This window comes from Ammospiza caudacuta, chromosome 1 (assembly GCF_027887145.1).
Source record: "Ammospiza caudacuta isolate bAmmCau1 chromosome 1, bAmmCau1.pri, whole genome shotgun sequence".
Taxonomy (NCBI): Eukaryota; Metazoa; Chordata; class Aves; order Passeriformes; family Passerellidae; genus Ammospiza; species Ammospiza caudacuta.
The window spans coordinates 82,099,033-82,120,666 of NC_080593.1; the positions used below are offsets into that span (position 1 = coordinate 82,099,033).

Sequence of the window (21,634 nt, forward strand, 5' to 3'; positions counted from 1 at the left end):
ATGAAGGAATAGTTTATTTTTAAACACTGTAATCAGCCAAACCAGTTCTTTATCCCATAAATAATCCATATGCATAATAGCCTCGATGCCATGCTAATCTCTTGTAAAGAAGCATGGGATGACTAAAGCAGTCAAATCAGGTGAAGGAATAAGCTAGAGAATTCAGGCTGATAAAATATAAGCATTTACATCAAGTGAAATATGTCTGTATGTAATCATCATGTTCGGGGAGTTTGGTAACCTCTGATCTAATCAATAACCATGGTATAAAGACTTGAAAAAAATATTCAGAGCTCATCAGTTCTAAGATCATGGAGGAAATAGGTTAAAAGAGACTCTGGAGGTCTGCTCCAACCAAGTCTAGCTTCAATGTTAGATTACATGTGAATATAGATTTTGAAATCTCCAAGGATGGCAATTCTATGTGTACCAGTGTTTCACCTGTTCCAATGTTTCACGACCCTTAATTTTTTGTTTGGTTTTGGATTTTTTTTAATTACTGTTTTTGTTGCTTGTTTGTTCTTTTTCTTCTTGTTCAACTAGAATTTACTTCATTGCAGCTTGTCACTGTTGCCTGTGTCTCCTTGCTGTGTATGTCTGGCAAGAGCCTGGTGATGTGTTCACTGTAATTGCCTTAAAGAAGTGCAAGTGTGTGACAACCAAGCTACAGGCTGGGGGCAGAGCATCTGGAAAGCTGCCCAGCAGAGAAGGACCTACCTGGGGGTGTTGAACATGAGCCAGCTTGTGCCCAGGTGGCCAAGAAGTCAAATGGCATCCTGGCCTGTGCTAGCAATAGTGTGGTCAGCAGGAGCAGGGCAGAGATTGTCCTCTTGTACTCAGCACTGGTGAGGGCACACCTCAAATCCTGTGTTCAGTTCTGGGCCACTCCCTGCAAGAATGACTTTGAGGGGCTGTAGTGTGTCCAGAGGAGGGCAGCAGAACTGGTCAGGGGTCTGGAGGGTCATTTGTACGAGGAGTGGCTGAGGGAGCTGGGGTTCTTTAGCCTGGAGAAAAGGATACTCGGGGGTGACCTTGTTGCTCTCTACAAGTGCCTGACAGGAGGGAGTCACCTCACCAGTCTCTTCTGGTATCAGAAGTCATGAGTCTCTTCTTCCAGGCAGCCAGTGAGAGGACAAGGGCACAACAGTGTCAAACTGTGCCAGGGCAGGTTAAGATTGGGCATCAGAATTATTTTTTTCTCTGACAGGGTTGTTAAGCATTGGAACAGAGTCATCCCTGGAAGTGTTCAAGAAACGACTGGATGTGTAACTTAGTTCTATGGTCTAGTTGACAGGGCAGTATTTGGTCAAAGCTTGGACTTTTTTAATCTTGGATGTCTTTTCCAGCCTTGGAGATTCTATAAAATACATCCTCCCTAGATGGTCTCTTCTCCATGCTAAACAAACCAAATTCCTCCACTTTCTGGTTGTACAATGTGCGCTTTAATCTTCTGATCGTTTTTGTGGCCCTCTGGTGATCTTGCTTCAAAATCTCGTCATGTCTTGTCCTGGTGGCCCAAAGCCAACCACTGTACTCGAGATGCAGCTGAAGGAGCAGCAAATAAAAGGGAATAATTTGTTCAATTCTTTCCTTGTTCTGCTAGGGGCTCTCTTGTTATTGCAGTGAAATGAGTGGCTGGCCGTTGTCACCCCAGGAATGCACTGCTAAGTCATAACTTTGTGTCTGCCACACCCCCAGGTCTTTCCTGGGGAGATGCTGTACTGTTACATGGCATTCCATCCTCTCTGCAGGACTGTTTGTTTTTCTTTTCTCAGCTTCATGACACTCTTGTTGGCTTATTCTTCCAGCTTGTCAGAGTTCCTCTGAATTGTAGTCCTGCCCTCCAGTGTATGAATTGCTTCCTTCAGGTTAGTTACCTGGAAACTTGGACTTGCTTATAGGTGCAGTCATCTCTCCACTAAGATTCTGCAAGAACATACATACCCACCTCTGAGTGTCTGAATCTGCTGCCTCTCTGCTTACATAATTACCTTTCTGTGAGCTTTTTCCATCACCCTCATGTTATTCAGTATAATGGAAGCATGAAACAATCCAGTGAGAAAGGGTAAGAACAGAACAAATGAAAATGCAGACCAGCAATGGAGAGTGTAGAAAATGTGAAAGGTATTGATTGGTACATTCTAAAGCCCAGTTTTGAAGCTTTTGAACAACATTTGGTGTCAGTTGTTTAGGGGCACTGCTAGTGGTGGTTTTTTCCCATTTTGAAAGCGTGAAGACACTCTGTTTTCCTTCTGTTTACAGGATGGGTTGTCAGGTCTGGTTTATGTCTGATGATATCTGTCCCTATATTTCTGCCAAGTTAGACTTTCCTGGATTTTGCTCTTTTCCTTAGGAAGTACGTGCTCCAGTTTTTGCTGCTCATGTGCGGTTGGTACTGTAGGTTAAAAATAGTTTGTTGCCAGCATGGCTCTGAGTAGTGGCATTCAGTGGAATGTACAGATGTGGAGTATGTGGAATTGTGCATGATGCTATAGGATGTGCCTAGGAATATTCACATATTTGTGATGTTAATTGAGGTAAGTTTTGTCTTGTTTAACAGGTTACAAAAGGGTAGAGCCAATGCTGTACACTTTTACCGCCTGTGTACTTTTTGAAGTTCTGTGGTTTCTAAACATATTCCTCTGATAGACTTCAATCCCAGAGACAATTTATTTGTTTGTGTAGCTGTAATCAGGTTTCCTGTATTCATCTCACCAGGGATTCCCACCCTGGATTATCAGTGCTGTTATTTGTCTGTATTTCAAGATTCAAATGATCACCAGTGCCCCAATTAGGTTTTGTATAGCATATTTGGCTAGACACTTCTCCTTTTTTAATGTCATGACCTAAAGATTCTTAGGAACCCAATAATTTTGCAAGCCTCTTGTGCCTAAATTTAGATTTTTTAAGGGTTTTTTTGTTGGTTTTTTAGCTGCTTTTTACTGTCAGTACTGATTTTGATGTCTTTTGCTTAGCAATGGTACACATCTCTTTGTGGAAGGATTGAAGGATTACTTTAAGATTGTAAAGGACAAAGTAAAATGAGATCAACTCCAAATACCAGCTAAATTTCTTTTGCCCTATTTTTCCCTTCCCAACATTCAAATGGGTCTATACAGTAGATGGCCATTCAGATGTAAAGCATAAAACATAACAAAATACCCTCTGGTTTGTGTGCCCTGAGCTCAGGAATTCCTAACTTGTCGAAAGGCTGTGAAGATTTCCTTCTTGCTTGTTCATTGTTTGAATCACTGTGAAATGTTATGACCTGGCTCAAGTCTTATATTGTGCTTGAAGCGTTGGTGGCTGCAGAGGATAGATAAAATACAAAACTCATGCTCACAATGAAAGTACATTGAATTGCCATCTATGGAATAATGAATTATTTTTACAAAATAAACCCCACCATGTTTGTGGACAAATACCATTTTTAAAACATAAATTACATCAGGCCCTAGCCTGAATAAATACTTTGTATCACTTCAAAACAATTTGATAAGGTTATCATGAAGTTCCTCCCTTTCCAAGTTGCTCTCTTGAGTGATTTCTCTGGATTACTCTCATCATTATCTCTGATCTCTGGTGGCTTCCCGCTCCCACACCCCCTCCTGGTGCCAAGTGCCAGGACTGCCAGGCCGGTCACTGCACTTTGTAGTGCCTTTGTGTTGGCATTATTGCCCTTTGCAGCACAGTCCTTGAGGCTGCTCTTGACATGTTATTATGTAAATTGATTTTGATGTTGCATTGTGGTTTCTGCTGTTCTTCATTCTGCAATTGTCTTGACAACAGATTTGCATAATCAGTGAGTAGGAATTTGTTTTTAATTTTGATGTTCTGATTAGCTTGATTCAGAGAAATAATAGAAAGTTGTGAAGATAACACAACGTGGCATGAACTGGTGAGAGTAATTGTAAACACAACAAATAATACAAATGATGGAGTCAGGTTCAGTGATTATTTTTATAAAATGTAAGCAAATGCTGTTTCTGGTTTCTGTCTACTTGCACCATGACAGCTGCTTGAAATCTAAACATATGGATTTATTCAAATATTAGTCATTCTCACTGCTTCCCAAGCAAAGACAAGGAAGCTTATTAATTTGTTTTCTGCCAGGATTTCTTGATATGGAGGGAAAACAGATTTGCAAATCATACTTGAACTCTTCTTTCCTTTTTTCAGTCCAAAGGCAACCCTGTGGACCTGCACCTTTTTCATGGGCATGAGGGAATACCAAAGAAAACTGCTTATTAAATTCAATTTAGGGGACAATTCTTGAAGTTATAATTGTTTGGCTCTGCATATATCCCACCTCCCCGTCTTTTGTTTCCTTACTTTCATTTCTAACTTCTGGTGGCACCTGACAGAAGATAATTAAGTAAGAAACAGTAGCAATTAAAGAGCTAGTAGTGAAGTTCCTGTTCATGTTGTCTAGCCATTTTCATGTGTTAGAAACCCGAGGTTATTTCTTTCTTATTTCTTTCTTTGCTTCCTGCTTGAGGAGTGATGTAGATGCAACTGCCCTTTGCTAATCATCTCTGCAGGGCAGGACTTAAATTATGTGGGCAGTGAAACCAGAAAACATCAATTTGTACATCTTAAGAAAAGAAGAGTTTCCTCAATAAGGAACCAGGGAGAGAGAGAATGAGAGAAACTCTTTAAACCAATCAATTTAGGGCATTTGCTGGAGTAGCACTTTGTGTAATAGGACTGAAAGAGATTTAGTGGAGGATGAGTCATGAAATACACTAGGAAATGAAAGAAAGATGGAAGGCAGAAGAGAACAGAAAGCTGTAAGTAGGAAAAAAAAGACAGAGTGAAGAGTAGAAAAGTATATTTTAGAGATTAGAATAATGAGAAAAAAAATCTTCTGGGGACAAAGTAATCATAGCTAAAGGGTATTTGTTGAGGAAATGCAGAAGTTTCTGGAAATGTTGTCAATCAGAGTAATTAACTGAAGGAATAGAAAGCATAGAAAATTATAAGAAGACATACAATCCGGAGAGCTTAAGAAAGAAAAAAAAAAAGGCAGAATAATATTTACTTTTGAAGTATTTCTGTAAAATAGGATTGAGGCATTTCTGTATTTAGTTGACTTGGGATAGCATGGACAAAAGGGAGAAACTAGAGAACCGTTGTTTGCACCCCTACTAGACTTAAACAACACAAGGAGCTGAACTTTTTTGTCTAGGCAAAGGCAAGTGGGACAACACTGAGAGTGAGGAGCATTTCTTCCTGAGTTCTTGGTGCTTAACATTCTCTCAGCAGCATTGAGGGGACAGCTGCACCTCCTCACTGGGCAGGTCAGGCAAGTGCCCGTGCTGAGCCATGGCAAAGAGCACTCCTGACCTGCCTCACCTGGCGTGGTGAGAGCTGAAGTGACTGCGTGAAAACCTATGCTAAGCACCTCAATTTGCATTGTTGAGATAGACTCAAGTGGCTTAAAAAATGCAGTGGCACAGAATAGCTGTTAAAGTTCTGCTTGTATTTTGAAAGTAAACATAATGCTCAGTTAGATTTTCTTGGGTATTTTATACTATCATAATTTCTCCAGGCTTACACACTTTGATTTAAGCATGCTGGCATGGCAAATGCTGTACCACTTTGATTTTTCATTCTTCAACAATTTAGTAATATTTCTAATACAATACTTACTGCATTAAGGGTTTTATTTTATGCAAACAAGATCTGGATTTGAATAATAACTCTTGGAAAGCCGATAAACTGTCTCTTCAGCTTTTCAGGCAATTGATTCTTCTAGGTGAGAGGAATACTCTCTGTGAAGGAGGCATATATGAAATTAGATGATTATTGTCAGGTGATTTTTGTTAATTGTGTCTTCAGACAGCAGTGCAAAAGGTGTTGCTGTACACTACAAAAATGTGCAGACAATATTATTAACTATTGATTACTACAGCAGTGTTGACATTTAATGAACAGTGATGTTTTGGTCTTTACACCAATCTGACTTTCAGTGGTATTCTTGTACTCTGTATGGATTTGTTTGGAGTAATAAATTCACACTTAAGCAGGCTTTGTCACATAGTGAGTAGCCATTTAAGTATTCACTGACTATTTCATGCTGAATATTCCCTATGTAGACGCCCCCCTTTACTGATAGTGCAGGGTAAAAATTATTCCATGACAATAGCAAGACAAACAAAGGGGAGTGATCCAGCTGGATTAAGCAGAATGATGATCAGCCAGTTCCTTCTTACATTTCAGTTATCATTTGCCTCATTTCAGAGATTTGAAAAATGTACGGCCTTTATTTACCCTTGTTTACTTGGTCAGAAGTTTTAGGTAGGACTTAAAATGAGCACTTACAAATCCTACTCTATTTCTGTCATTTCTTCCTTTCTTTCAGATATTAAGTCCTTCAATGTCCCTTGGTGGGCATAAATCATGACTCCAGTAATTTCTAGTGCTGTTCTGACCAGCAGGACTTTGCTGGGGAGTTATTCAAGGGACTCCCTCCTGCACCTCTCCATTACAGGGGCGTCGTTTTGGAAAAAAATAGAGGGAGAAAGAGATAATGGGTTCATTTGTGTGGATAAGGGAATTATTTAAGAAATGGATTCTCAAGATATTTCTCCTTGAGCCTTCAACAAACCTAAACAAAAGAGGCAGGAGAGATGTTTTTGTTTACCTGTGAAGATGATGCAATGTTCAAAATGAAAGGGCAGCAACACTTGACAAATTCACAATAACTATGACTCCCTAAAGTTATTTAATTTCTTTATTTGAAAAAAGTAGTACTACAATATGTGAGGAATGTAGCCCTTTGAGAAATGGTGGAGATTTTAATTATATTGGTTTTCCTTTTTATTTAATAAAAAAGAATCTTTTGTGTATAAAAAAAGTCACTTTATAAGTACCTTTATAAGCTCCGTGAATAAATCTTATCTGGTAGGACTGGTTTGGTTTCCTTGATAGAATAAAAGAAAATTAATTAGTGGTAGGAATTTGAGCACAACTTTTGCCCTAAACTACTTGAGCTTCCCTTCTACACATCATTAACTGCAGAAATTAAGCTGTGCTCAAGCCATATCAACACACCTTCCATTTAGTTTATTTCACTGGTGTATACTGTGATGGTTATCTTTTTAAGTGTAAGGGCAGAAAACTTAAATTTGATTATCCACAGAACTTAGCATCTTTTTTTATCAGTAACACCAATTGTACTTAATTGTGATCACACTTAGATCAGTTTGCTAGGATCTCAGTGTTACTGAGAGATCTGCATGAATATGTAAGTTAAATTATTTAATATATTTAGAATTTCCTTTCCTGATAAACAGTCTTATTCTAGAACATACATTGTTAGAATAAAGGAAGGAACAAGTAGGTGTCACCACAAAAATGTGAACTTTGAATGTGTTAAAAAAAGAAAAAAAGAAAACTCTGTTATAAGACATTAAGCTAATAATTCTTGCTAAAATTTCATTTTTATGTGCTGAAATTACTTCTTAATCTCAAGAGAAGTCAAAGCAAATTGTTTAAATTATTTTTTTCAGGAACTGCAGTTTGAGAGATTGACTCGAGAACTTGAGGCTGAACGTCAGATTGTGGCAAGCCAGCTGGAGAGATGTAAGCTTGGATCAGAAACTGGAAGCATGAGCAGCATTAGGTAATGTACAAATTGTTGATATCTTTATAATTAGTAAACTTTGTTGCTGTTATGAATCATCACCGAGAACAAGTTTGATTTTTTTTTTTTTTTGTAAAAATAATATACACTAGGGAGCATGAGATTTTAGTGGAGTTTGAAAATTTGCATGATGACCTGCTTTTTAAAAAGAAAATTTCTTGCAATTTTGTATCTTTTTGTTCAGTAATAAAATAGTAGTCTTATTTGGAATTCATTGATTTGCTGGAGCTTGAATGGATTATCAGCAACTTATTTCCACCACCAATACTGCTTTAATTTTCAGCTGAAGACTTTTAGCTTCCTACTTGCAGAGACTGATTTGTGAAGTTTTGTGAACTCGTTTAACCACAATTTTATTATTCAAGGTATTAAAATTTTGGAATTAATTATGTAAAGCTGCTGACCTGTCTTCAAAATGTCAGGTGTATCTTATATCTTCATGAGGAGATGAGAAGTCCCTCTCTTTGTTTAAATATTGGTTTACTTGAAGAAATTCTTCTGGTACATTGTTTGGAGGATGACAAGTTTATTTAAGAAATTGTAACAAAAGGAAACTGGTCTCTTGGTGAATTTCATGGAAGTGAAGACTTTTCATTTTTTAGCTTCTTGATAAGTGTTTCTTTGTTTTCTCAGTGAACCTAAAAAATGGAAGATGATGGTGCTTGAGTTTCAAGAATTAAGGAAAAAATAAGTTGTATAGGCATGTGTTCTTTTATCAGTGGAAATATGAATAGATAATATTAAGTATAACATGGCAAGCTCAATGCAAAATTTTATGTGATAATAGTAACAAAATTTACAAAAAACATTGATTGCTTCCTCAGTTTAAGCAATTCAAACCACCCCTCAATCAAGTGAAATGAGTGATTTTTCCATAACTATTCAGTAGAATGCCAAAGATGTAACAAAAATATGGAATGCAAGTTCAGTTGAAAATGGCAGAAGTCAGAAGAGTCTTTCACAAATTCAGCAGAAGCTGTACGTGAAATTGACTTAAATGTATCATTCTTAATAAATCAGGTGAGAATTAACTCCTTAAGATAAACTCTTATTTTATATAATGTCACCATCTAGACTTGTTAACATTACAGAAAGTTACTTAAAATTATTTAAGCATGGCCTATGTTGGCATGTCAAGTTTGCTTCTTTAGCACTTTAAATTTTAATTTAAAAATGTTTTGACTGCATTTCAAGAAAGTTATCTGAATATGTTTGAGTAATACTGAGGTATGTTTAAATAATGCTGTTATTTTAGGATTATTCCAGTCAGTGGTATGAAGGTTGGGAAGTTTCTTGCTGTGCAGGAGATGCTTCCTTGGTGAACCTTTTTCCTATTGATAAATTTATACTTTAGAGTTATCAGTGGTGTCATGGTCAGATGACTTGGAATGAGTTCTGAGACTCCGGTTATTCCAGAAGTTTAATAATTGGACTGCTGATCTGTCTGTGAATAACAGAAGAATAATGGAATAGTATAACAGAAGAGATTTTAAGCAAATTCTTGATATCTGTAATTGGCCTTGAGATGTTTTACATGTGCAGTTTCTAGCATTTAAAGTAAATTCATATTAAGAAATACCCAAAAGAGTGTTTTGTAAAAAATAACATTGAAAGCTTACAGTTAGATAGCTGTCCTTTGACTTGGCAAGTGATGTAAAGAGGAAATAAATAATAATCTAATATTGTTTTTGTTGGGTTGTTGTTTATCCCATATGTATTAAATTAGTAATCTTCTGTCCAAAAAATTCTAAATCCTCATTAGAGGGGCTTAGAACTAACACAAATACAAAATGCAGTCAGGTATCTTTCTGCCTGCTGTGCTGACTTTCCAGTGGTCATCCAGATTTGAGAAAGTTTCTTTAGCATTGTATTCTTTGACATATACTTGACCTAGTTTTTTTAGGGGGTTGGGGACTGTGTTCAATAGGAATTTTGCTAAAAAAGGACTTGAGTGCATTCTTTTCAGGAACAGGTACTTGGCTGTGAACCAAAGGCAGAATCAGTCGCTCCTGATAAAACTGAATAAAATGCTTAGACCATGAGTTAGGACAAAACTTGTGAACTCTTCCCTTCCCCAGTTTCCCTGTTGGCAGATACTGAACAGTTCATTACTCAGCCTGCTGAGTATCAAAATTTCATGATACATTCCACAAGGAGACAAGTGATGTTTTGTGCTGCTCCATTCCTCTGGCTGAAGTGCTTATTCCTTCTGGGCCAGACCTGTCAGTCTGTCACTCCCTTTGGTATTGGGGTGTATTGGATGCCAGCGTATCTTTAGAGTTCTTCAGTCTCTGATAATTTTAAGCACATATTAAAGAAATCTACTGTTAGCAAATCCTTAAAACCTTAAGTTACTATTTCATAGTCTTTATCACTGTTTATCACTGTGTTGAGCAGTTTATTTGGGTTTTTGTTGTTTAGGGGTTTTTTTTTGAAAAATCCTTAGTGTTCGAACTGAGGAGCATAGCTCAAGCCTAGCCGACTTTTCTTCTTTGAACGCAGTGTTTGCAAATTGGTCAGGCAAGAGACTTTTTCTCAACTGAATTTCTACTTACCACTGAAATTGGTAGAAGTGATGTGCCATTTGTTATTGAAAGTCTCTTGAATAGACTGGCATTTTTGCCTGAGTGCCTGAAGCAATATGCTGAAGTTTCTGTATCTTACAAGTAGCAAAAATACAGTATAATAAATTGAATAGTGTGGATAACATACCTGCTTTATAAATGCTTTTTTTCAGTAAAGTTCTCTCCCTTAGAAATGCCTATGTTATTCACACTTTTTTACCAGGAAAATTATATTTTCCTTAGTTAGATACAATTTTTGCAAATTCACTGAAAATAAAAGTACAGCAAGTCTAATTGATAAACATATAAGACCTCTCATTTCTTCATTGAAGAAATAGCTGGGATGCATTGTGACATGAGCAGACAGCTGCTGCTGTGTTGGTCAAGTAAATAAAATTGCAATTAGAGTTTTCCTGTACAGCTGTCAGTGTTCGATCTAATTTAGGCTACTTACTGTGAAGGGGTATATGGTAGTCTTTTTAGATATTTAATTTTAAGGATTGTCAAATCCAGTAGCCTCATAAGAGGCGAGGCTGCTGGAACCTAGACCTGCACAGACTGGAGAAATGGGCTGAATGGAACCGTATCAAGTTGAAATTCATAAATGGTTTGCAAATGCATCTGGGATGGAGTATCCCCTTGTTACAATACAGCCAGGGATAGAAAACAGCCTTGCAGGAAAAGACCTTCAGGACCTTGGAGGTCTTTTCCAACCTAAGTGATTGTCTGAATTACTGTGCTAGTTAGTGGTTCTCTGAGTCAGCAGTGTGTCCTTGCAGCAAAGGCCAGCTGCACCTTGGGCTGCAGCAGCAAAAGTGTAGCCAAGAGATCAGGACAAGTGATTCATCCCTTCTGTTTGAAGGGATACATCTTGAGTGCCTCATCCAGTTTTGGGCATCCCACTATAGGAAAGACATCAGCATGCTGGAGCAGGTTCTGTGCAGGACTGCCAGGAAGGCAGGTGGCCAGGGAGCACCGGGGGTGTGAAAAGAGGCTGAGGAAAGAAGGGGTTTTAACTAAAGAGAAGGGTCAGGAGGGGGCAGCTTCTGATTGCAACCAGGTAAAGGAAGGACGTACAGAAGACAGGGCAAGAGTGTTCTCAGAGGTGCATTGGGTAGAATGATAGGTGACAGATGGAAGGTGGAACACAGAACATTCTAATTAGGTGTAAGGTGTTTTTCAAAATGAATTTGGGTAAGCATTGTCACAGGTTGCACTGATACATTCTAGAGTTTCCATCTGTAGAAATAATAAGGATTTTCTGTTTCCACCTAAAATTTTCCTGTGTTTTTTATTACTATTTCTTCATAAATCCTGGGAATAGAATTGTATTAGTATTCTAGTGTTCTTTTTCCCCATAAAATGACAGGCTCCCCATGGAAGTGGTCATAGCATCGAGGCTGCCAGAATGCAAGAAGCATTTAGATAAGTCAGGCACATGGTCAGATTCTTGGGGCTGTCCTGTGCAGTGCCAGGATGATCTTTGTGGGTCCCTTTTGACTCAGGATATTCTATGATTCTTCTATTCAAGTATTTCAGAAAAAGTCCCTCTCTTACCTGAACTGATGAATGTTTTTGCTTTTGCCTCTGAATTAGGATGTTAAAATAAGAATATAGTTATTAAAATAAAGTTGAAAAATACATAGTTAGTATGGATTCTGGAGTAAAACATGAGCCAAAAGACAAAGATGTGTTTGTCATATAATGAGGACAGAACAGGGATTTTAATGCAAAGAGTTTGATCAGCAGTCCTGCAGATAAAATACTGCAACTTTCAAGTAAAATTTATACACCATCATACATATTGAGCATACATTTCCTACAAAATAGTTTAGCCTGCATTGTGGTTCTTTGTCAACTCAAGATTTATCAGTTAAATGTGTTAAATTGTTTCACATTGATTTGCTTACAGTAATATCTTAAAATGCTACTGGAAAGCTTCTAACTTGAAAACAAAAACTAAAAAATCCTTTTAATTATATGTAAATTAGAAAGCTCACTCTTAAAAAGAAAAAAAATCAACAATTATTGCAGAGCAGAATTTAAAAGGATCAGTGTTTTATCATTAGCTATGGAAATGCCAATTATGTTTGTACTTATTTAATAAAAACAAGCCAATAACATGGCTATTTATACCAGGATTTTAAAAAGTGATGTTCTTTAAAGAGATGGACATTTCACCAGTGGGAAGAGAAGATTTTACTAAACTTTTGTCAGCAAATGCTGTAGCTTAAAATTAATCTCATTCTGTAATGTGTGTTTGCTTAGTAGTTCAGAAGCTGAATAAGCTTTAATTTTTTTTCACACACTGTTGTTCATCATTGTGGATTGTGTAAAGCTTAACAATTCATACTTGGATGAACTTTTGTCAACTGAATTAATAAAAAAGTTTATCTGAAATAAAATTTAAAATGTCAGTAAAAGCATGCAGATTTTTGAAAATGCAAGATTTTGAAAATATTCATCACAAATTGTACAAGTCAGAATTAATTAGCTGTGATAAGAGAGTATTTTTTAGGGTTTTTATTTGTTGTGTTCCAACCCCCCCCATCCCGAACATGCTAGTAAAAATATGTTGTGGGTTTCAAGGTCGAAGAGATTAAAAACATCCTACATTCTTTGCTAGGAAACCTAGTTTTGGTTATAATACTGTTAAGCCAGAATGAAAATGAAGTTAGCTGGAAGGAAGCATTCAATTAGAACAAAACAATGGGAAAATGTGCATGAGTTTGTTGTGCCAGAAGGTTTTCATTGAAGTGTTTGCATTATTTGAGTGAGTCCTTTGCTATCTCCGGAAGGCATGAATCCAAAAAAATACCTTTAAAAAACATCACTACTGTAAAAAAAACTGAACAAAACAGTGAAACACAGAGGTTTTCTTAAAAAAATTTGAAAAGATAGTATTTTTCTTACATTCAGAATCCTTAAGGAGTTCATTTCTATTATCTCAGAAACAAAGAAACTGAAGCAGCCTTTGTCAGACCATAATTTAGAATGAAAAATGCTTGCCACTTTTTAAAAGGTTGGTTTGATTTGTTTTGTTGTTTTGATGTTTGTTTGTTTTTTTCCCATGTCAGTTTTCAGCCTAGAGCTTGACTAAGTCATTGAGGGATTCTTCCCCACACCATTCATCTTTTCCAATAATCGACTGAGCTACCACAAAAAATGTTTGTGACTTTGTTGGGTTGCTAGGATTGCTAGCTGAATGTTGATAGTCACTGTGCTAATGTGTACTCAGCTAGGTAATAGCTGGAATCCTTCTGAAAATAGCTGGAAGCACTTCTGAAAATTGAGCTACTGATTCCCATGCTAAATCACAGCATTTAGGCACTACTCATGATGGGAAGGTGCAGGGGTGGGTGCTGATCTCCTCACCCTTGGGAGCAGTGGTAGGGCTCGAAACAACATGAAGCCCTGAGCCAGGGGAGGTTTAAGTTGGACATCAGGAAAAGGTTTTTCACCTGGAGTGTGGTTGGGCACTGGAACAGGCTCCCCAGGGAAGCGGTCACAGCACCAGCCTGAGAGTTCAGGCAGTGTTTGGACAATGCTCTCAGGCACAGGATGTGACTCTTGGGGTGTCCTGCTCTGGGCCAGGAATCGGGAAACTCGATGATCCTTGTGGGTTGCTTTCAACTGAGCATATTCTGTGTTTCTCTGATTGTGAAATCTTGGAAATCAGAATTTTGTGGAATACTGTAAGTTGTCCAGAAGTAGAGTGGGCAGATTCTGCTTGTTGTTGTACCTGTGTACCTAATTTCCAGGCCTAATTTCCTACACAGTTTGACATCAAATTGATGCTCCTGGTATTGTGTTTGCCACCACATATAAGAGTGTCTGAGTCATAGAAAAGGTCAGGGAAATACCAAGGATAATATTTTCAATGCTTCAGTATCACCTTGTACTTGGTACCTCTTGATCTTTCGATTGTGAGACCTAGAGACCTGAAATGTGATGAACTCTGTATGCTGTTAGGCTTGATCAATAAATTAGTTTGAATCCACCAAGAGAAGATGATTTGAAGAAAATGTCACTCTAGGAAGTAAATTATGGCTGGAACAGTTGGCACAATTAATACTGGTAATGTGCCTACTTAATTATATTCTGAAGAATGACATTTTACTGGATTAAAGTATCAGATTTGTGAACTGATCATTCTAAACAATCTGATTTTAGATTAAGTTTGAGCTTGTTTGTACTCAGTTTATAGTACGTCCAGCGTTGAAGGAAATGGTTTAAAAAATACTGAGATAAGGAATTGGTACCAGAGCAAAAAAATGAGATAGAGTCAAAGGCTGTCCAATTTTTTTTTGTTTTTATTTCAATTACTAGAATATTTGCAGCTTCTTTGTGCTGGTTCTCCACAATGAGATATATCAAGAAAAAATTTATTAGGTTAGTCCAGTTAGCCTCTGCCAAAAACTAACTAGTTTCATAGTTTTGGAACAGATAAGCTTCTGTTGCTAAAAGGCAAGTTTCTACCATATGTTCAAACAATCAGGTTTGGTGTAATTTTATTTTTTACAGTACATCCATATCTTTTACAGCAGTAATATGGATCATATAATTCCCAGATAGATAAACCTCTGAAGGCACATGCTCCAACAGGACTTTTAAAACACCCTTTCTACAGATATTCTCCCTCTTCTTCTGCTTGCTGAATACCCTCCAGGGATGCCATCCCCATGAGAGAAGTAACACAGTAATATCCAGCATTGCCAAACTCATTACATTGGCATGTTAATGAAATCAAGTATCAGATTTTTATTTAATTTCATAAAGAGAAGATATGTTAGTAAGGATATGGACATTTTTCTGCCCTAAGAAAGGCTCTTAAAGTCTGAAAGCCTTATATGGGGCTGCCAATTGTCACTTATATTCCCTGTCAAGCTTTTCATTATGTCTTCTGTTTTATTAATACAGAACATACAGGAATAATACAGGAAAAAGAACATAAGCAAAACCACAAAAAAGCAGAATGACAACAGAAAAAGCTGATACTTTACTTATCAACTTCTACTGATATGTGGGCCAGTGAAGACTGTACTTAATAGTAAATTCTCTACCTTAGTGCATTTTTGGCATGCTAATAAGTTATTTGAAAACGGTTTTCAAATTTTGCATTTACAATTTCAATGTGTTTTTGAAAACCTGACACTTGAGTATGGCTAATATGAAATATACATGGAATTGCTGATCTTAGGAAATATATTGTTAATGTAAAACTTGGTTATGTCCTACAAAGTGAGGTTCTGTGTTCAGCCTGCTGTTCACAAGCTGTTTGTTGAAATATCAGGACACTTCAGTTTATCATAAGGGGTTGATAAGCAAACTGTAGCAGTTTGCCCAAGGACACAATAATAAAAACTATCATTTGAAACTTAAGGATATGTAGAATATCTATCAAGAATGGGACACGAGTGACAAGTCTATTTCTCTGCAGCCCTTCTAGCTCTCCTTGCTGGGCACTGCTTTAATAATTGGACAGCATTCTTTTTGTTCCTATCCTTCCTTATTGTATGTCAAAATGTTTTTGGATTGATTAGGAGGAAGACAAAATTGAGAATATACTGAGAGAAAGTGTAAGGTTTTCTGCGTTCTTCTTTTCTCTTTGCTGGGCTGATTTATGTCCAGAGCTATTTCAGGGACGCCGCTTGTAAGGTTTTCTGGCGTTCTTCTTTTCGGCTGTTAACCGAAAGGTTGGTGGTTCGAGCCCACCCAGGGACGCCACTTGTTAGTTTTCTGTGTTGCTGTTCTGGTGGCCTGGAAAGGCCCAGGGATGGCCTTGGAGAGCCGACGCTTCAAAGGACGAGGAGAGACTTCTGATCTTGTCTCGGTCTTGGTGTTTATTAATTGTTTATCTAAAAGATTTTCTTTCAGCCCGACAGAGGTCTGCACAGCAAGTCAGCCATGGGCACACTCCCGAAGCCCCCGGGCGGTCACTTATCTTTATACCCTAAGTTACGTGTACAATATTTATCATTTCTCTCCAATACTTTCTACTCTTATTAACCGGTGCACTTTTAGTAATGACCAATCCCAAAGTGCCACCACCACCACAGAAGATGGAGGCCAAGAAGAAGAAGAAGAAGGACAGGACACGCCCCAATTCCTCCATCTTACTTCTCTAGACCCCCCTGTACCAAAATCCTAAACCCTGTGTTTTACACTCTAATTAACTTATCCCTTCACCATACACCCAGTGAATTCCTCCTATCCTCATACAGGTCTCATCTCCTGTGTAGGATCAAAATCCTGCCACCAGACACTTCTGGCAACATTCCAGGATTCCCGAGCCCCCCAAGGGTGGTCTCGGCCTCTCTGCACCTCCATCCTGAGGTGCTGAGATCCCACAAGAAAGTGCCTTATTATTAAAAGGTCTTGAATTTAGAGTGCTTGAAGGCAAGTTTGATAAAACTTCTCCAGGAATGCTCATTTTTAGTGCTTACTTCTTGTGAGTCAAAGGTACTAGATAGTGATTTTGTGATATCTTAGATGTAGAATACAGCTGAGAACAAATCCTGTAACGTGGTGCCAGTAAAAAAATGGCCATGGGCAATTGACATCAAACATTGAAACAGAATTAAGGTATCCAAGGTGCTTCAAGATGTCAGTTCTGAAAAACTGTGGACAGAGACCGAAGTGCTATCTGCTTTGTAGATATATACAAAGTTGCCTGCTGCTTTTTATAGAACCAGGATTTCAGTTGTTCCTTATTTTGATAAGCTGCACCTTCCAGGTTGAGTATTTCCTTTCCAAAATGCACATACTGAGGTTTTGAAGGGAATTTCAGCTAAGCAACTTGCTGTTTCTATAAATTTGTACCAAAAGACATTGCTGTTATCAGAGGAATTAAACATAGCTTTGCACAGAGTTATGGAGATAATTCCCTATTTTCCTACAGTGCTTTTTGCTTTCTATCTAATGTGGTGTATGATGGGGCAGAACACTGGAGCGTGGAGGGAAGTCTCTTCAGTGTTGTTCCATCCTTCATTCCATGTTGTCAGGGTAAGGAGGTGTCCTTTGAGTGCAGTGGCAAGAGGTTAAGAAGCAGATTTCCAGCTGCATTTAACGTCCCAGTTAATGCATGTATGGGGGAAGGTTAGAGGGGAGGAACCTTTGTTCAAAATGTGGATGAGGCATCTGGTAGAATGCAGATTCAGTCTATAAAGTGTAGATTGGTCAAAATTGGAGACTTGAGAAGTGAAGAGTGGGTTGAAGAAGGATGAGGAAGAAACAGGAGCAGAGAAGAGCAGAAGAGGTGGCTAAGGCAGAGGAGTCTAGGAGCTATGTTCTTTCCTTACAGCTGGAGGATCAAAGACTGAAGTTGAAAATATCCTTTTATCCTGGCTACTCAGTGTGAGAAATCTCAGAGTAATTGCTGAAGAGATCTTACTGGCTTCATTTGTGGCTATAAGCAGTCATCACATCTTTGCATGGATTCCTGATCTGATTATTAGGATCCCTGCATGTCTGGAAAGCTGTACAGAGAAATAAGAAGCAATACCTGACAGGCTTTCAAATGAATCTTTCCATTAGCAGCATTAGGCAGCAGAACAATTCCATAGGTATCATTCCACTGGATTGCCTTCAGCTATTACAAGGAGATAGATAGTTCTTTTCCTAATGCACGTTTTGCAAGTTGTGAAATCTATTGGTCCTGTAAACAAGTGTCCCTCCAGACAAGCATGACTTATCCCTCAAGCATTTTAGAAATGAAGGATCATGAAACAGAAGTTGTGTAACAATGCATTTGTACAAGGACTAAGTCAAAATGCAACCAGCTGAAGGTGTCCCAGAATTCCAGGTATACCTTTTCTTCCTGTGTGTGTGTTTCACCAGTAAAAACAAAGCCAATTTTTTTGATTTCTTGAGGGGAAAAAAAAAAGTCTGATGTTGAGTTTCAAAGAAATATTTCAAAGAACTTTTGCAATCAGGCATGGTAATTTCTTTCCCTTTACCACCCCTGCCTTCTGGTTCTCACCATCTGATCTTGTGTAGACAACCTTGAATTATGTCTTGAGCATCCACTCTTCTGATATCTTTCTTCTTCAACCCTGCCTAAATTTAAATTCCACCTAAATCACTAGACTGTAATTTGAGCTGTAAATTAGAGCTCTTACCTCATGCTCTCAGTACTTCCTTGCTTTGGCAAGTCCTGCCCACCTTTCAGTGCAGATATGGGAACAGTTACTAAAGGTCCCAGCCAAACCCTCATCCTGGCTACTTTATCTGTCCCTAGCAAGTTATTTTTCTATTAAGGTGGCATTTTTTGAGTTCTTGATTTTAATAAAAGCATACTTATTTTCCAATGCAATCTTAAGAAACTGATTTTCAGGAGAAATGTATTGGTGGAAGTTACAAACTTCCCAGAAGTCATAGCTCTCAAAGATACACTCCTCTTGGCAGTAGTAATTTCTGCAGTCAGAGCAACAGTGGATCCTGTATCTTGCCGTGATTCATCTTGATAAAAAAAAGATGAATTTTGTTGTATTTAGCTGTAGTGTTTGATACAGCAAATTTTAAACTTACCAATTCACTTTGAAAACAATTTGGGGGTGGGTTTTTTTTTTCTGTTCTTTTATCCTAACTTTAGAAATTGACTGTTCTAATGCTCTTAATTATTAGGTATTCTCTCCTTGCTCATATGTGATAATTGGTCCAATTATCCTTTTTGTTGTCTGTATACTTTTCTGTTGGATTGACATGAACTTCTTACTGGTGCTGCTACAGCTGTGACTGTTCTGTAGTGGAAACTGAGCTATGCATTCTTTGATACTCAAGTATTTCAACTACCAGAAGGGCTCAGGAAGTATTACTAGTATATTTAGTTGAATTCCATGAAAGGCATGAATGGACACAGTTCTATTCCACTGGCATCTCAGAACTGGATAGCAGTGTACTTTGAACGGCTAAGTTTAGATGCTTTCTAGGCATGTTGCCACTTCAGCAGTTAAGGAATATTTTATAGACTTTATTACATTAAACTTAGAGGAGCTTTTAAATATCTCATGCTTTCAACTCATAGATGTACTCTCAGCTATTGCTAATTGTGAATAAATACTGTGCCTCCTGCTGGCTTTCCTTTATCCTTTTCATTTTTACCTTGTTCTCTATCCTGCTGGTTTGTACAAACATGCAGTGAAAAAACCCAAAGACCAAAACCAACCAAACAAAAAAAAAACCCAAAACCAAGCAAAACCCCAAAACTTTTGCACACATCTCTCACTGCTTCTTTACTCTCTATAGAGCAATATACCCCAACTCCCCAGCTATAGAGAAGGAAAATTTAGTACAAATGTTGCATTTATGTTTGTTCTATTATCTTAACTAGAACAAGATTATATACCTGTATTTTCATTTAAATCTATTTTATGAATTTTGTCTTGAAATTCTTCAACATGCATATTATCACAAAGCTGGCTGTGAGTGCAGCTGCGATAGAATTCATGTTGAACTGAATACAGTGTGAAGTTTGCCTAATTTCAAATATCCTATGAAAGTTACCTTAAGTGTTCCCAATAGAGCTACTGACTTTATTGACTTATTCATGAATGGCTAGCTGGAGTCAGTGGCTAACCTGAAAAGAATGTCTTTAGCTTGGGTAAGAATGCTTTCTTCAAAGCTTATCAGAAACGGCATTAAAAAAATTAAAGGGCACCAGTTGTTGGTAGAAAAGTTTTAGTTTCAGGAGGACTTCAACGAGCTTTACAGCAATGGCATTCCTCCCTCCACTAGTGAATCCACACTTTCAAGAGGATTAACTTGGTAGTAGGTTCTATGGATTCTGGCCAGTACTTCCAGGCTCCCTTCTGGGTTTGAGCACTGCTCTCCAAACCTATTTGTTAAGGAACCCCTATCAGTAAAACATTTTTGAGCATGGACCCACAATATATGGTTATTTATTTATCCATTACATTTGTGTACTATTGTATTAATATATTATGAAGCTTAGGAACCCCCAGAAATTAAAAAAATATGGGATAAAAAATGAAGTAAGCACAATAAAAAAAAATGTTTCTTTTATGTAGTGATGGTACAAAAAGAATTTTTTCCTGCACTCCAGCAACTTGTGTTGTGGAATGCCTGGAGTGTCTGCATCCCACTTTGGAGAGTGCTGGGATGGAGGACTAATCTCTCAGTGGTTAATAACCTTTCTGCTGAAGAGTCTGATGGAAGCCTTTTAGAAGCAGTCCTGCTTTAGCTCAGGCTCTGCAAGAAAGGTGTGCAAGACAGTAGTGTTGGCAAGATGAGCAAGGGAGCTGTGGATGGGCAGATGGGAGTTTCCCTCTCACCTAAACCATGTGAGAGCTGCAGTCCTCCTTTGACAGCATCAGGCACTGTGTAGGGAATGCAGAGGCAGCAGCAACAACTACATCAAAGTTGTAGTTTGCTTCTTCTCCCCCTTTCACTGCCTTTTCCCCCCATTCTCACAGTATGAAAGAGAGATGTGATTAATATTTTAATTTTTGGCCTAGGTTATGGGTTTACTGAATAATATGTACCGTTATCTTTACAGTAGGTTCATGCCACACTTGGTGTAGTTCCCAGTACCTAAGGGATCTTGTCCTTAAAGGCATGTATTGCCTGTACTGGGATAAGTTCTGTTCTGTAAGCTGAGGCATGTGCAGTTGGGGTACTATTATGCCATTCCTTTTCACTTTTAGATCACTCATGAATAAATTTGTTTATTCTAAATACCAGTTGTAAGTAGTATTGAAATCTAAACCCATTTCAAGCACTTCAGGCTAACACAGGAACAGCATTTCAGCAGCATCGATCTGACAGTGTTAGTCTGTATGGAGCCACTTTTAGTCAGAACACCAGACTAGTAGGTAGAGAGCATTACAAGAATTTGCTTTATTACACTCACAGGACCCATTCAGTTATAATCAGTGCTTTGTAGTTCAGCTATCTGATTTTCTCCTTCTTGTTGATTCACTGAAAGCTCTGGCAGATCTTCGGAAGCTCATGGCCAAATAATTTGTCAATGAAATGTATTGGATGTAAATTGGTAAATGTAGCTGTTAGGAGGAATCATTGCAAATTTCTGATGAGAACAGAAGACTCTATTAATAATTTGAAGCAATCATCATCTCCACTTTCTTTCTTAGTCTGCTAAATATATTGCATCACAATATATTACATGTTGCTTCCTAGGGATATGTAAACATAAGGGCATAAGGAACTCTGTATATTTATGAAAGGCTTTTGCAAAAAGCTTTCTGATTTCCTCCATCCAGTCCATGTTAATCGTGTTGAAGAAATGAGCCAGAGATGTAGTTTATCCATACTTAATGGTGTTTATAAATCTGCTCTTGAAAAGTGCAATGTACTTTATGCAGTAGATTCTAGAAGTCAATCTGAAACAGCTTCTGTAGCAGCATTTGTTTCCCAGCTTTTGTTTATGATGTAAAAGATACCT

General features: G+C 37.8%; 1 protein-coding gene across 3 annotated transcripts in view; it reads left to right on the plus strand.

The window, feature by feature from the left end:
- CTNND2 (catenin delta 2) overlaps positions 1-21,634 on the plus strand; it is a 521,421-nt gene that overhangs the window by 122,540 nt on the left and 377,247 nt on the right. For all 3 annotated transcript variants that reach the window (XM_058819679.1, XM_058819688.1, XM_058819696.1), the window contains exon 2: positions 7,515-7,627. In XM_058819679.1, coding sequence (XP_058675662.1) covers positions 7,515-7,627 — 113 coding nt within the window. The remainder of the gene's footprint in view (positions 1-7,514; positions 7,628-21,634) is intronic.